This window comes from Meleagris gallopavo, chromosome 22 (assembly GCF_905368555.1).
Source record: "Meleagris gallopavo chromosome 22, MGAL_WU_HG_1.1, whole genome shotgun sequence".
NCBI lineage: Eukaryota > Metazoa > Chordata > Aves > Galliformes > Phasianidae > Meleagris > Meleagris gallopavo.
This window is the reverse complement of record NC_139425.1, coordinates 9187261-9203669: the sequence shown is the minus strand read 5'-3', so window position 1 is coordinate 9203669 and position 16409 is coordinate 9187261. Positions and strand designations below refer to the sequence as shown.

Sequence of the window (16409 nt, the reverse complement as noted above, 5' to 3'; positions counted from 1 at the left end):
CTCTCATCCTTCTGTCTGCGTCCTCCTCTCTCCATCTCTCTTCCATTTCTCCTTCCACTCTTCCTAACCCTCTATTTCTCTCTCCCTCCATTTCTCCCATCCCTTTATCCCCCATCTCTTTCCATCCCTCCATCTCCCACCCTTCCACCTCTCCCATCCATTTGTCTACCGCTCCTCCATCTCTCCTCCCATCCCTCTGTTTCCCCTATCCCCCTATTCCTCCCATCCCTTTACCTCCGATCTCTACATCTTCCACTACTCCAGCTTTCCTCCGTTTCTCCCATCCCTCCATCTTCCTCCCATCCCTTTATCCCCCATCTCCTCCCCATCCCTCCATCTCCCACTCTTCCACCTCTTCAATCTACCTTCCATCTCCAGTTCTCCCCCTCCGCCTCTCCCTGCTCTCTCCTCCTCCTTCTCTTCCTCCTCCTCCTCCTCCCCCTGGCTCGCCTCCTCCTCCCCCTCCCGGTACCGCATTGCCGTAGTGCGGGGGGGCCGCTGCATTGCGCTGCCGCCGTCAATAGGTGGGCCCCTCCCGGGGAGATAAAGCCGCCGGAGCCCAAGCTGGCAGCCTCTGCCGCCCCGACCGCCGCTCCGGTAAGAGCTCCAGCCCCCCCCGGGATCGGGCTGCTCGGAACGGGGGGGGACCTGGTTGAAGGGGGGGTTGCTGGGACGGGGGTACGATGCGTGTGCATGGGGTGCTGCTGGCATCGAGAGTGGGGGAGACCCCCGGGATGGAGAGAGAGGATGGGGTTGGGCCGCTCCTTCAGCCCGCAGGTGGGAAACAACCTACATCCTGGAAGCTTGAGGGAAGGAAAAAGATTAACGATGAAATCAAAAGAAATAGTGAAAATAAATGAAGATAGATTAGAAAGGGGGGAAAAAAAAAACCACGAAGAAAAAGGGGAAAAAAAAAAAAAGAGAGAGGGAGAAAAAAAAAAAAACAGTAAATGAAAATAAAGGAATCCCCCGCTTCCCCGGCAGCCCTGCGCCCTGGGCGCACAGAGGGGAGCGCAGCCGACGCCGGGCACCTGAGCGAGGCTGCGCCATGGCCGGATCCTGCGCTCGTTCAAGGGCAGGGAGGAGGGCCGGGGGCAGCGGGGCTGTCACCGCCCGCCCGAATCGCTGTGCGAACGGAAAGCTGCCCCCGACCTGCTTTGCTTCTATGGGCAGCTTCATAAAATTGGATTTTATTAGACGTCAAATTAAAGCTCCTAATTGTGCAGAGCTTCTGTAGCAGCTGCGGCACCATGGTAACCCTGGGAGATGCCAGAACAGATCTATTGATTTTCGTTTTAAGCCTCCTCCCTCTGTTTCATCCAGATTCAGGGCAGCAAAATACCACAGAATCTCCCACAGCAGGCTCAGCTGTGCTGCCCTGCCCCGCTCTTTGCAGCCCTGCTCAGGGCAGAGTGAGAGGGCTATTTTTGTCCGTCCCGTTTTTTGGGCACCATGTTGTCACCCAAGAGGTGAAGACACCCAGTGGGGATGGGCACCCATGGCTCCTCCCAGAGTGCCCATGAAGTGGAGGATTTGGAAATGGAATAGGGTTTGGAAAGACCTAGAAGGAAGCAGTGCAGAGCCATCGGAAGGTTGGTTGTTTTTTGTTTTTTCACGGAGGAAGGGCACCTTCGAGGTACCGATGACGTAGCCTTGGGAGCTGGGGGTCTCCAGGAAGGCAGATGATAAAATCATGGTATCTTGCTGAAGCTGGAGGCTGGACGTGTTGGCCAGAAATAGCCTGGCCAGTCTCCTCCGGGGGCGGGCTGGATCTGACCCAGCATGAGCAGAGCCACCGAGCCACGGCTGTGCACCCCTGTCTGGACTGGCAGTGCAGTCGTGGGGGCTGTGCTGACGCTGCCTTTTTTTCCCTTTACAGCCTCTCCATAAACTCAGCTGCATCCCCAGCGCTCCCCCCACCGCCCGCATAGCCCACCAGCATGGGGAAGGAGAAGACGCACATCAACATTGTCGTCATCGGGCATGTGGACTCTGGGAAATCCACCACCACCGGGCACCTCATCTACAAATGCGGGGGCATTGACAAAAGGACCATTGAGAAATTCGAGAAGGAGGCTGCCGAGGTGAGGAGAATGACCCCGCCATGTCCCCTGCTCCATGCTGATGTCCCGTAGGCAATATGCCCCTTCTCCTGGTGACGCCATTCTCGTACCTTCCTCCCTTTGTTCCCATCACTTTTTCCCCTCTGCATCCCAAGTCTTCCCGGCTCCTGAGGCCCATTGGTCCATTGGGGTTTTCCCCCAATGCTGATCCCACCACCTAGGGATTTAGAAGATGGATTGTGGTGCCAGCAGTAATAGCGAGATTCTGGGAGAGCCGCAATGCTACAGGGCATGAAATTCCCCCTAAATGTTGTGCATGAGGAGGAAAACCTGATAAATCCTTTCCTGCCCTGTGCACAACCATGAATTTCACCCTATAACATGTCCTTCCAGCATCATGAGGCAGCCAGCATCAGCTGAGGGTGAATTTGGTCCACTTGTCTAAAGATCCATCCCCTTAATGGGGTTTGATTGGTAGCCTTCTGTATAGCAAAGCAGGCATGGAGTATAAGCATTTAAGCTGAATTCTTTTGTTTAGCTTCTCTAATGGTGCCATTTGTAGCAATGTCATAGTGCAGGCATTTCTCAGACTGTCATGCTGCAAAGCACCAACCAACGCCTATAATGTGGCATAGATCAAAGAGGAAAAAATATTCTGGGGGACAGAGAAGAACATTGCGAATGGGAAGAGCTGGGAAATAAGTGATGGTAAATTCTAGAGAGGTGGGTGAGCCAGGAGCAGGCAGGCTGTGTTACCCATGGGGCAGCTCTGGTCAGAAGATGTCTCATCATCATCGTGTCATGAACCTTCCATAAATCTTTAATGCAGACATCCCTTAATTTTTCTGGACAAAACCTCACATTTAAAAGAAAAGAGAGAGAGGAAAAATAAAAAAGAAGCCTTCAGAGCTGCCATTCCTGACAGTACATCTTGCTGTCTGTCTCTTTGAACCCTTTGAATGTGCCAATAGCATCTGAGCTACACCACCCCTTTTCCTGCCTCATTGTCAGTCTTCTCTTGCCGCGCTTAAGACCAGAGCCTCTTCCTTAGAATAAAATCATCTCTCTTTCCTTCATTTTAAAATGATCACTGCCATCCTTTGGTATATTTCCAGCCCCTTACCTCCAGATCAGGTATGGCACGATGAGGTTATCACGTACATGACTGCAGCTGTGTTAATTGAGCAGACATTTCCCCTGACTTGCCAGAATACGCGGGGACTGGAGCTGCTATTAATAGCCTATTGACTGAGCTTACCGACTCCATTTTCTGATGCAGGGCTGGGAAAGGGTTTTCTTCCATTAGGTGGCATTCTCAGGAAATGGAGGCCTGCGTGCACCCAAAAAAATCTATCAGAGAACACAGTCTGATTTCTTATTATTTTCTTTTTCCTAAGAGAAAAGATTTTATTTTTCTTTTTGACTTCCAGGGCAGAAGTAACAGTATCTCCAAGAGAGGAATTTTTAAATTCCTCTTTAAAAAAGAAAAAGAAAAAAATAAACAAAAAACCAAAACCCAACAGTATTTGAGAATAGAAAGCTGTCCCTTTGCTGGGGTCTGATGGAGGAAATTCAGGCAGTCCTAGCACCAAACAGTGAAGGTATTGTGCAGTGCTAGATAATGCAGTAGTTTTTTGTTTTTTTCAACAACAGCTCTGGGTAATTGAATATACCCTATGGAAGGAGGGGAGCTGTTTGCTAAATAAAGGATCTCACTTGCCTTCAGGTTATGTCCTGCACGTTCCGGGGGAGGGGGGGGACGACACAGAATGGACAGCTTTTGGTTGGGTATGGATCCCTGTGCTTCCTATGAGGGTTTTAGGATAAGCTGATTGCTGCCACAACCAGCTGCAGCCTGGGGCCTGCTCTGTGCCTTGGGTTCCCCACCCCTAAGCATAGTGCTGATGGCTGAAAGGCTGTGGGGTTTGCTGGTTGAGCTCCTGCCTGAGCGAGCCTCATTATTAATGCACTGCATAAAATAAATCTCTTTTTCCTTAACCCTCCTCTTGGCTTGGGCAGTAAATTAGCACGCTCTAATGATGCCCTAAATATCCCCCAGCAAGGGAGAGAGTGGGTGCGCATGCTGGAAAGGGTTAACCTCCCAGCTCCCACTCTGCATCTTTTGCCATATTGAAGCAAAGATGTGATTCTGGATTTTTCCACCCCCTGCTCCTGCAGGCACAGAGCTCAGGGCTGCCCATTGGGGCTGCGGCATCACCCAGCACTCTGTCTGAGTAAGGGGAGGTTTGCTCTGGCTTTAGGATTTTGGCTGTAATCCCCCCACTCCCCCACCCCGAGCGAGCTGCAAAGTCATCGCAGCGCTTGGCTGTTACATAAAGGGGCTGGCATGGTTAATTCCTCGTGCTGCTCTGGCACGGGGCTGCGATGCGGGAGGGATGTGGGGCACGGCGATCCCATCCCGGTGCAGGCAGGGTGCGTTGGGTGCGGTGCTGCAGCATCCTCCCCAGTGAGAAGCACTGGAGCGCTCGCTGCCTGCCAGCAGGAGGCATTTCCCTCAGGATCGGTGATCTATAATCGCCCATTATGAGTTTTATGCACCGATGCTCCAGAAGAAATCGCTGCTGCAGACATGGGACCGTGGTACAGCACCTCCGTCCTTGCGAGGCAGTCACAGCACATTACGTCATCAGCAAATGACCTATTTCTCCAGCTGAATTCTATTTTCCACCTTAGAAAACTCGCCTCTCCAGCCAAGATCTGGTGATTGACACACGTTAATCCTCTGGTCCACCTGGGCTACCCTGGGGCACAGTGGGACAGGCTGAGCTTGTCCTCCCCCATCTATGCAGGATCCCTGTTCAGAGCCTGGGGAAGGTCTGGCTCTGCTTGGTGGCATCAATGGACACCGACCCAAAGGAAGCAGCATCCCGATTTTACAAGGGTGTGTGCTTTATTGCAGGGCAGGGAGATTTTCAGTGGCTCCACTCACCCAGCGTGATTTTCTACATGACAATGTTGGCTGGGATTTTGGCCATTTGGCAGTGACAGTTGGTCTGACTGCAGCTCGCAGTCGCTTTTCGTGCAAATTCGCACACTCTGTGGCAAAAATCAATCACGTTTCTGTTCAGCTCCTAGCAACCCTCTTGCATTTCGTTTTCTTTTAACCCATTCCCTCGCTATGTCCTGTTAGTTTGGGGCTCCCTCGCTTAGCAATGGCTTTTCCCTTTACCTAACTGTTTCATGTTCACTTAAAAGATTAAAATACAGCAGCAAGAAGCTTTCCAGCACTGCTGTGTAATTCTGCATCAATGCGATTTCACAGCTGCCCTGCAGGGTTGTGGCATCTCATGGAGGAGACATTGCTAATCTCCGGCTCCAGCTTCTTATCCAGTCCCACCGTGAATCCTCTTCGTAGCTCTGCTTCCAACCTCTTCTCCATCCTACTGGGGAATGTGTTTAGAACCATATCTCCTTTCCTCAGCATGTATTGATGCATAGATTGTGGCTGCCATTGACTTTAGAGGGTTTGCAACGTGACCTTTTGCCTTTGTGGCTATGGGAAATGGGATGTGCTCCATTAGTGGGGGGTGCCCTGGGTTTGGGGCTCTGATCAGCTCTCGCCTTTGTCTTGAACAGATGGGGAAAGGGTCCTTCAAATACGCCTGGGTGCTGGACAAGCTGAAGGCTGAGCGTGAGCGTGGCATCACCATTGACATCTCACTGTGGAAATTTGAGACCACCAAGTACTACATCACCATCATCGATGCGCCCGGCCACAGGGACTTCATCAAGAACATGATCACAGGCACATCCCAGGTGAGAATGGGATGCTGGATGTGGAGCTGCTGGATGTGGGAGGCTGAGGTAGCACCAGTGAGTGGTGGTGAGCAGGGTCCATGCAAGAGGTGGCACCAGGTCTCTCTCTGGATGCTGAGGAAAGGGTTTCTTTGGGCAAAAAGGAGTGCTACAGCACTTCCCTTACTTGTATGAGCTGGGGAATAAGGACTCTGAGAAGCAACAGGATGTTGTGAGCTATAGGTCTTTTTGTGAGAATGTCTCCCATGTTGTTTTTAGCCTCAGACAACTCAGGCAAACAAGAAGCTTCCCACAGACCGTTAGGTTTTATTGGCCAGATGAGACTCTGTGGGCCTTTTCTCTTTGCTTTTTCTCAAAACAGCCATCTTTGTTCCATAAACCACACCACAATGCCAAACTGTGGTCTGTGTCTCAGGGGCAAGGCAGCTTCTCCCTGCTGTGCTGCACTGCACTGCAGAGCATTTCTGCATCCCAGGGCCCTTCATGGGCACTGGATGAGCCTTGTTGCATGCCCCTTGATGCCACCTGGGTAGTGCACACCTTTTGCCAAAGGCAGACAGCTTCTGTCATTGACACTGAGGACAAGAGAAACCTGTGGGAGCTCCTCCATCAACCATGGAGATTAGTGGAAAGACTTTAGTGAGGTTTTAGGTGAGGCTTTGGCCCTGCAACCATGGGATGTCAAGATGAGGTCCTGGTTAGATCCACATAACTTAGAAAGATCTATCCTGTTGTCTAACATATTGTGAAAGTATGCACAATTGGCAAGAATAAAATCACATGGGTCAGGGTTGAGGTAGATCAGCAGGGTTTTGGGTAGCAGCTGGCAAGGCATCTGCCTAAGGCATGTTCATTCTGAGTAACGTTCCCTTTGGGACATACTCAGAGCTCCCAGGAGCAGCATTCTCAGGGACAGCAGCAGCTTATCATCTCTGTCCTCCCAGGCTGACTGTGCCGTGCTGATTGTTGCTGCTGGCGTCGGTGAGTTTGAAGCTGGCATCTCCAAGAACGGGCAGACCCGTGAGCATGCCCTGCTGGCTTACACCTTGGGGGTGAAGCAGCTCATCGTGGGCATCAACAAGATGGATTCCACGGAGCCTGCATACAGCGAGAAGCGCTATGATGAGATCGTCAAGGAGGTCAGCGCCTACATCAAGAAGATTGGCTACAACCCAGCCACGGTTCCCTTCGTGCCCATCTCGGGCTGGCACGGGGACAACATGCTGGAGCCATCCCCCAATGTAAGTGTGCTGTTGTGCTGTTCCCCCACTGTAAATGGCTGCATCCAGGCTGAGGTTGGTTTTGGTGCTGTGAAAGCCACAGGCATGCTTCGTGCACATGTCATGGTCCACGTTGCTGGCGTAGATGTTTGTCACGTCGCTGTGATTGTGCTGGGATGAATGGGCACAGTGTGCGTGCTTCTTGTTGTACTGTGGCCAGACATCCCAGTGGCTCTCCGTGAGCATCCTCACATGATCTGTAGGGCCGTGCTTCTGGGATCTAATTTAAAAATTTTGCTTCGTCAGACCCGTGGTGACGTTAGAGCCAGCCACAGCAATTGTCATGCTCAGCAGGAACAACATGAGCAGTTTTAGGGCATTGTTTTCCCAGGCAAACAACACGATCTGGTGCAGGGTTGGAGCAGTTCCCACTGCACAGCCGGGCTAACACGTGCTGCATATTGGGTGCTTCTTCGTGTCGGTGCCATATCAGCTGCACCAAGTTCCACTGCTGGGACTCCAATTTTTAAGGCAATTTTTGCATGGGAAGGTACCATGATTTCCTTGAGCATCCATTTGGGGTTTCTCCTTGGCCAGTATATTCCAAATTGGCCTATCCCTTCGTATATCAGTGCTGATGATAAAACGATAGGGTGCTATTTCCTCATATGATGGCAAGGGAGAAGGAAGAGATTGAAGAGGCATGGGGGTTCTTTGTCAGACCAGATGCCAAGAGCAATTGTTACTCACATCTTTTTTTGGAGAAAAAGCTCCCCCAGCTTCAGTCTTCTAAAGACTAAAGAAGGTCTTGTGATATCAAGCAAGTTGCTGAGTGCTGAAACAGTGGTACCTTGGGAAACCAACTGGAAACTCAACACTTCAGGGAGATTTAGGACTTTACTTGTGGATTTGGGGTCAGCACTCCAAAAGGAGGGAGGCAACGTGTCCAACTACTGCCAATGGAGATTGGGATTGAAAGCCTGAGCTAGAGGAGTGCTGCAATGCAACCTCACACCAACCTGGCATGTAGCTCACAGCCTTGCACAGGAAAGACAGCTCATGAGAAGCTTGGGGCTAGCTTGCAAAAAGTGGGTTTTTGGGAGATTCCTTTCCCCTGTAGAGTGGAGCTGGGATAAGGTCAGCTACGGTCATGCCAAGCCCAGCTGCATAGTTCCTGGGTGCCTCCAAATCAGGCTCCAAATGTCAGCAGCTGCTGGGCAGGGAAGATGATCCTGAACAATTCGTTATTAATAGGCTGCAGAGGGGAGGCACAGGGCAGGATGGGCCTCACTGACTTCGTCCCTCAGATGGGAGGCTGGGAGAGTCAGGGGGGAAGAACTGGCTGCGGGGCTGGGAGTCCAGGGAAGCTTTGCTGAAAGGATGCATGGATATTCTGTATCCCATGATGTGGTCCTCAGGGTCCCCTCCCACCTCTGTGGTGACAGAGTCTGCCTCCCCACATTGCACTCTTTTCTAGGAAAGCTTGGGTGGCAATCCAGTGCAAATCTCTCTATCTTCCTACTCCTCACCCTCCAAAAAAGCGCTGATTATTCTCACTTGCTTATTTCCAGCTGAGTTTCACTAGAAAAAGAGGCAGCCAGGTGACTTGTCCATCCATCAGGGGACAGACAGCCAGGGTTGGGGTTGGAACTAGTTGATCTTTAAGGTCCTCTCCAGCCTAAGCTGTTCTGTGATTCTATGCTTTTGCAGTGGTGTAGCAGCTGCATCCCATCAGGCTGCATGGACATGGGGCTGGAGCCAGCCCTACATGGGAGAATGTAGCCCATGGCCCTGATGCACAGAATTGCTAGGCTAATAAAAAAAAATGACAGTTTGACAACTGCTTGCTTTTTGGCAAGTGAGGTTTTGCATTAAGCTGGCTTTTTGTTGCTGCAGCTGACAGAACGAGGCCACTGGTGGGTTTTGGAGTCTTTTGCTCTGAGGGGTACTGCAGCCCAAATACACCTCATCTGTGATGCAAGGTTGGGATGTATGGGGTACAGAGTGGGCAAAACTGGAAAAATGTGACTGCTTTATAAAATGAAGTTGGAGTGCAACAGGAATTAAAGCTCAGCTGTTAATGAGAGGAGCTTGAGCTTGCAGCACCCGTGGCTGACAACACTGGGTTAATACACATCCTGTCAGACTGTGTTACCTCAGACCCTGTTTCTGCCATGGAACTGTGGAATAGTTATGGCTCTTGGGAAATGGATTTGGGGTCATACATGAGCAAAGTTTTGTTGTGCAATGGTGTGCTTTGGGCGACAAGTCGCACCCAAGGATCCAATTCTGGGCAGAATTATCTGTGACAAACAATCCTGCCTCTCAGCAGCTTTGAGGAAACTCGGTGGCTCTGCAGTCCCTGTGCTGAGGGCTGGATACATGTGGCTGGCGTGGGAAGGCAACACCTTTGGGTTAGGAATGGAGGCTGCAGGTTTGCTGGGTTTAACCACTTTCATCCTTTTTCTTCTGCTCATAGATGTTTCACATATTTCTAGGAGAGAGGAGAGAATGGAGATGGAGCTGGATGAAGGGATGCAGGTGAACATGCAGAGATGGTAGAATGCAAAGACTTTAACAAACCCAAATAAATCCAGACTGCAGCTAAACCAGCTCCACACAAGTTGTCCTAGTGGGACACTTCAGTGGGACCATCTCAGGGTGCTGAGGACAGGCACGCTCAGTGCATACTGTTGCTATTCTGTTTGCAGATGCCTTGGTTCAAAGGCTGGAAGGTGGAACGCAAGGAAGGCAACGCGAGCGGGGTGTCCCTCCTGGAGGCCCTGGACACCATCCTGCCCCCAACCCGCCCCACAGACAAACCCCTGCGCCTGCCCCTCCAGGATGTCTACAAAATTGGAGGTGAGCTACCATCAGCGCGACTTCTTAATTGTAGACTTCCTTCTGCAGGGATTTGGGGATGATCTTTGAAGGTATTGGAAAGCTGGAGGGATTGGACTTCTTGAACTTCAAATAATACTGGGGAGAAGGGTATTTGCTCCAGGGCAGAGACCCTATGTGAGACTTCGGGTTGGAGGCAGACGTGCCCAAAGGTGCCTAGAGACGTGAGAGGAAAGCCATGAGCTCTCCTCAGTGAACACGATGCCAAAATGGCTGCAGATTTGGGTGTCCCAGAACACACAGCTGGCAGAACCAGGTGGAGACCAGCCAAGAATGAGATTCTGCTTGGCTGTGGTCATTGATGCTCCCAAATGCTGGTGTCCATCAGCAGCACCTCCATGTGTCCAGCTGCACCACAGGACCAGCCTTTTAGGGAACACAGACAGTGACGTGGGCACTTCTCAGGGCTTTAAATATCCTGCTGGCAGCACTGGGCAGCCCTGCAAAGCCATTTCCAGCCCTTTCCATACTTTTCAAAGAGCATGTGCATTGCAGAAACTGTCCATGTAGAATGATGCTCCCTCACTTTTAGTAAGCATTTTAATGCAAGCTTTTGCTTGCAATAGAGATGAGGGATGGTGGGCAGCTCTGCATCCTCCTCTGTCTCAGCTGGGGGAAAGACAGGATTTTGTCACAGCATTAGACAGGTCCTTAGGGAGCAGAGACACTGTGGGAAGGGTGGAACTGAAGGCAGTAGAGTTGGTGTGGAAAAGTGGATGGATCCCACCAGCCTCTTTTGCAGGTTTTTTCTCTTAATGTTTCTTCACCTCAGTCTAAAGGTGAGTTTTCCTCAAATCTCCTGTTGACACAAGGTGCAGAATGTCCCATTCATCTAATTTAGCCATCCTGTTCCCTGATACAGTGAGGATGATGAGTCCATTGAGGCATATTTTGTACACACGCCGCAATGTTCCTGATCCTCTGCACAGAGAATGGCTGCTGCGAAGGAAAAATTTCCAGGGCATGTGGTTGCTCATGGCCTTGAAACTATGATGCAACCCCATATTTTTATTTTTTTTTTACAAAACATTGAGTAGAAAGGGCTGATTAATGATATTTTTGAAGAACCTAAAGTTGATCTTGCAGCTAATAACTGATTTTTGGTTTGGCAAGAAACAAATGGAGTCTCTGATAAAAGCTATTGGAGATGCCCTGCTGCTCCTCATGTGCATCGCGGGTGACATTCTGCTCTGATCTCTCCTTGCCCCTGCAGGAATTGGCACAGTTCCTGTGGGCCGAGTGGAGACTGGCATCCTGCGACCCGGCATGGTGGTCACCTTTGCACCTGTGAACATCACCACTGAGGTGAAGTCGGTGGAGATGCACCATGAGGCACTGAGCGAGGCTCTGCCTGGAGACAATGTTGGCTTCAACGTGAAGAATGTCTCCGTCAAGGACATCCGCCGTGGGAATGTCTGTGGGGACAGCAAGTCAGATCCGCCGCAGGAGGCAGCACAGTTCACATCTCAGGTTAGCTGATTAGAATTCTGTTCTGTTCCATTCCACTTTTACTCTACTCCATTCCACTCCATTCCATTCTGTCCCCAACATCCAACAGCTCACAGCCTCGCACGGCTGATATCAAGGAGATAAAACCCTGAGGAGCAACGTACCCACCAGGGAAAGTTGAACATTTTAGAGATTTCCTGGGGTTTAAGCCTTGGGTTTGCAATTTTCATGCTGGTGCACATGAAAATGGTCGCTCCCTCTCCCAAATGCAGTTGGCAATGGGAGAAGAGCAGGACTAGATAACCTCTGACAGTGAGGTGCCTGCACCCATGTCCTTCTGTGTTCTGAATAAATAAATAATAGCTTAAGTAACAAAGGAAGGATTCTGCCATGAAAGGCAATTAGCTCTTCTCTCTGTGGCACGTGATGGCGTTGATTTTCCCAACCTTGCTGGTCCTTGCTGGCACCGAGCTGTGCAAGACCCCATAGCCAAGTCCCTTTGGACCTCGTTGTGTCCCATAGGTGATCATCCTGAACCACCCCGGGCAGATCAGTGCCGGATACTCACCTGTCATCGACTGCCACACCGCACACATCGCCTGCAAGTTCGCTGAGCTGAAGGAGAAGATCGACCGGCGCTCCGGCAAGAAGCTGGAGGACAACCCCAAATCCCTGAAATCAGGCGATGCGGCCATCGTGGAGATGATTCCTGGCAAGCCGATGTGTGTGGAGAGCTTCTCCCAGTACCCACCTCTTGGTAAGGGAATGGCTCCTGCGTGGTGACCCGTGGAGGAGCATGGAGGCTGCTTGGGCGCAGACCTCACACAGGTCATGCTGAACCTCCCACTGGTCAGACGGGGGGCAGAGGGAGGTGCACGTGTTCCATTGCTGCTCCATCTGCGAAATCTCACACGTGAGCTGGGTTAGGGGGGTGGGACAGGCTCTCTCCTGGGCTGGGTTTTCCCTCTGGGAATTGCTGCAACGCAACACTGTGCAAGAGTGTTTCTCAGCTTCCCTATCTCTACCCTGACACAAAACTGATCAGGGGAAGAATCAGAGCCTTTCACGGGGCGGCCACAGCCACATCACTCACATCCTCCTCCGTTCCCCAGGCCGCTTTGCTGTCCGTGACATGCGGCAGACCGTGGCTGTGGGCGTCATCAAGAACGTGGAGAAGAAGAGCGGCGGGGCCGGCAAAGTCACCAAGTCTGCCCAGAAGGCCCAGAAGGCTGGCAAATGAATCGTGGGCTCCCAGTGCGTAGCGCAGAAACCATCCCTGACACCAGGACGCTGCCACCGTCTCCCCCCGGCGCATGTGTGCACATCAGCTTGTAAGAGTTTATATGTCAACGACTGGATGCTCACCATTAAGGTCCAGTGGAAATTCTTTAAAAGGAAAAGCATGTTCCAGCGTTTGTGAGGCTTCATGTTAATTTTACCAATAAAACTGGTACAACATCCACAGTGGAAAAAAATAACAAAAAAAAAAACAAAACAAAAACAACCAACAGCAACAACAACAAAAAAAAAACCAAACCAACCAACCCCAAAGGTGTGGAGCTCTGTGTGTGTGTGTGTATGTGTCATTAAGAGGGGCTGGTTTTCTGGGTCTGTTTGGGCAGATGTTGGGATGGCCACAGGCAGGGATGGGAGCACCCATGGGCACCCAGCACCAGCCGTTCACCCCTGGATCAGGTTTATGGGCTCATTTCCCTGGCATAAAGCAGGGGCTGCTCTTGCAGTGGAGTTTTGATATTCTCCTTAACCTGCTCAACTCTATAATATCATTTATCAAGACCCTTAATTATTATTTTTTCCATGGTGAATAAGCTTGAGTTAACCCCCTAATGTTATTTCACTGATAGGGAGAAAATAGCACACCCATGCCTTCTTGAAAAGCTAGCAATATCACTTTCATACTTTTATTTACACTTTTATTTAATAATTTTGGGAGAAGTGTCCAAAGCTGCCTCTCCTTCATATGTTTCCTTCCCTTACCCGCAGCAGATCCCCCAGAAGCCTTTCTCACCCAAATGAAGACATAAGCAGAGGGCAGAGATGCCCAGTGGCTGCCCAGAGCCCCAGAATTCAAGGTGTTCACCCAGGACTGTGTCCTGGCTTCACTGCAAACTTGTAGAGCAGGAGAAGGTGTACCCACCCAGCACAGATGCCTGAACCCAAAGGCTGCACCTGGGAGGTGCTTAGGACTGACCAAAGGGTGGGATGTGGATTAGTGGGCATGGGGGGTGGGTTGGTGGTTGGACTAAGTGGTCTTAGAGGTCTTTTCAACCCTTATGATTCTATGATGCTGAGTGCAAAGGTAGAGGAGGTGCGAGAGGCTGCTCACACTCTGCCATAGTGCTCTGGGGACATCCCCAAGGTTTGTTCCTTGAAGGCGGGGCTGGCAGCACACCAGGGCATCATCCTGTGCTCATAAAGCAGTGTGTAGGAGAAGTAGAGGCAGAGGATGCAAGGTGAAGGACGGCACTGTGCCAGCTCCTTCCCAGGAGGGCCCCAAAGGCACAAGGATCATTACTGTTTATGTTGCAGGAGCACCTCGTTGATAACAGATGCTCTGCAGTGCTGTGTGCCCCAGGCAGAGCCCCAAGCCACCACAATTCTGTGCCACCTCACGGTGCTGCCTTCCCCAAAACTGCACTCACAGTGCACCAAGGTTCCTCTTTGTATTCACTGCTGTTTCCAAGCAGGATGGCAGAACCTCACTCCATGCACAGCTTTCCCCCATCTTTTAGGAATGGGGACAGAAGCTCCCATGGTGACATGGCTGCTGCTCTGTAGAGTGCCTCCTCCTCTCCTGTACCCAACAGGAGCCGGTCCTGGAGCAGCAGGGACCTTGGGGTCAGACGAGAGACGTGATCAGACACAAGGTCCAAACCTGGTCCTCTATAGCTATTTTAAAAGCAAAAAAAGCTTGACAAAGCCATGGGTACGTTTCCATAGAAATACAGCAGGGGAGCTGTGAAGATGCTCTGGGAGTGATGCACAAGCAGTGCAGTAATTAACGGTGTAGCTGCATAAAGGGAAAATTGAAAACCTTGAGGGTTTAACTCAGACTTGCTCATGGCTCACAGCAGGTTCGAGATTTCAACTCTACTTCTGTGCAGTTGGTACCCTGGATAATCTTTAAGGTTTGAAAGAAGATATGGGGCCTGAAGGCAGATGCCTGATTTGGGAGGCTTGAGCTGTGCTCCGCAGAGCCAAAATAAACATAAATGTTCTGATGTAGGCCCATTTCAAAGCAGAAGATTGAAAAATCGGGCATGCCGAACTTCCAGGGGTCTCGACTCAGGGCAGAATGAAACCATATTCTGCCTCCACCCAAACCTCAGATGCAAAGACTCATTGCAGACCTGGTCAATCACTGCCCAACCCCAGGAGGCAAGGGGGATGGTGCACTTATTCTGGGCTGGGACTGACCCATTTTGGGCTTCTACCAAAACAGTAAGCAACCCAACATGACTCTGAACAGGGCCACAGATGGTTTTCAGCAAGCTCTGCAGCAAATAGAAGTTGATTGGTGAGCCATCAGCACTGCGCATAAAGCAGGCAGGTGTGGTGCTGCCTGTATCAGGTGGTGATGATGATGAAGTTACAGAGCTGTGCTGGGGAAATGCATTTTAAAACACCAACTTTCCCTCCCTGCCATGCTCAGGTGTGCTGGGACCTCACTGAAAGCTCAGTTTTTTTTCAACCCAGGCTGCTCTATGATTCTATGAATCTATTTATTTTTATTTTATTTTTAAATGGTGGTGTTTCATATCCCTGTCCTCCTTGCTTCCCCTCTATACCAGCCTCAGCAATGCCATCTCGTGGAAACAGATATGAAATCCTTCTGCAGAGATAATTAGGGATGGGAGATGCAAACCAATGGCCCTTCTGCTTCAAAGCCCTGCCTGACAGCAAATCTGCAGCACGAGCAGGGAGCTGCAAAGTGCTTACTGCTGTTTCTCTGGGGACTGGAGTTTGCAAACAAGATTGTGTTACCCAAAACTTAAAGCTCAGGAGGGAAATGACAGCAACTGGAGGTTGCAGGTAAGTCAGAGAGCACCAGGGCTGGCTCTCCCATGGTGCAGCCCATCAGGTGTTTGAGAAACCACCAGGCTGGCTGTGCGCTGTTAATTATTTAAGTGAGTTTCGTTAAGCTGCCGGAGCTGATTGGCTGACTCAGCAGGCATTTGGGCTGTTCTAAAATATTGATGAGGCAGCTGCAAGACTGCAAGTGGAACCCATGCTGCAGATGCTGAACTGGGTGAATTCGAGCTGCCTGCTGCCCTTCCATACTTGGCAGTGGGTTCAAGCAGCAGCCACAGCTTCCCTGCAGGTTCAGCACGATACCAGGGAGCTGCTGGCCTCCAGGTGGATCTTCCATCCCATTCCTCCTCCTTTGGAGGCCAAGTTATGCTTCCAGCATCCCCAGCAGCCATCAGTGGTCTTGCCATTGCCTGCCGGTGCTGACCCACCCTTGGTAGATGCGGGAATGATGCAGGTACAGCTGGAATTCTGCAGCTGCTCCATTTCTGGGCCCATGTCTCCAGAATTTTCTACTCGTTCCCTTTAACCACCTCCCTCTGCATCCTCCTCCCACTGCATTTGGAGCTGCATTTTTAGAGTGAGCCTGGGCTGCTTTTGCAGGTGGGGTGGCACAGAGCTCTGCACCATGTCCTGTCCTTCTCTTGGCCTGTGCCCTCTCTGCGTGTGCAGATGTTGCTGACCTGAAGCAGAAACCCAAGCTGCAGCACAGCCCGTGGCTGAGCTTCTTCCATGCACCCCCTGCCTTTGGTGATCTTCCTCAAGATCTCTGAAACCATTCAGCCAAAACTCATTGCTTCACACAGAGAAGCTGCAGCACTTTCAGATAATTTATTTCAGCTTTGTTCACAAGCACGTACCAGCCTGCCTGCAAATTTAGGCTGGCCTGTATTTTCTTAGTCTATATTATATCCAGTCTCCCCTTGTCTGGCACTATTTTCATGCCTTC

The 16409-nt window shown here is 50.9% G+C and overlaps 1 protein-coding gene across 1 annotated transcript; it reads left to right on the top strand.

Moving 5' to 3' along the window:
* The first annotated feature begins 458 nt into the window (after positions 1 to 458).
* EEF1A2 (eukaryotic translation elongation factor 1 alpha 2) lies at positions 459 to 12870 on the top strand. The gene is made up of 8 exons (XM_085241695.1): positions 459 to 597; positions 1880 to 2084; positions 5661 to 5840; positions 6785 to 7081; positions 9772 to 9922; positions 11175 to 11431; positions 11933 to 12167; positions 12523 to 12870. Exons 2-8 carry the CDS (start codon positions 1941 to 1943, stop codon positions 12648 to 12650), a joined length of 1392 nt encoding a protein of 463 aa, XP_085097821.1. The 5' UTR covers positions 459 to 597; positions 1880 to 1940; the 3' UTR covers positions 12651 to 12870.
* The last annotated feature ends 3539 nt before the right edge of the window (positions 12871 to 16409 follow it).

Excerpts from the sequence above, each read along its gene's own strand:
- EEF1A2 (XM_085241695.1), top strand. The coding sequence starts at position 1,941 with ATGGGGAAGGAGAAGACGCACATCAACATTGTCGTCATCGGGCATGTG. Across the intron at positions 5,841-6,784 it reads TGATCACAGGCACATCCCAG|GCTGACTGTGCCGTGCTGAT; the intron begins GTGAGAATGGGA and ends CTGTCCTCCCAG. Across the intron at positions 12,168-12,522 it reads CTCCCAGTACCCACCTCTTG|GCCGCTTTGCTGTCCGTGAC; the intron begins GTAAGGGAATGG and ends TCCGTTCCCCAG.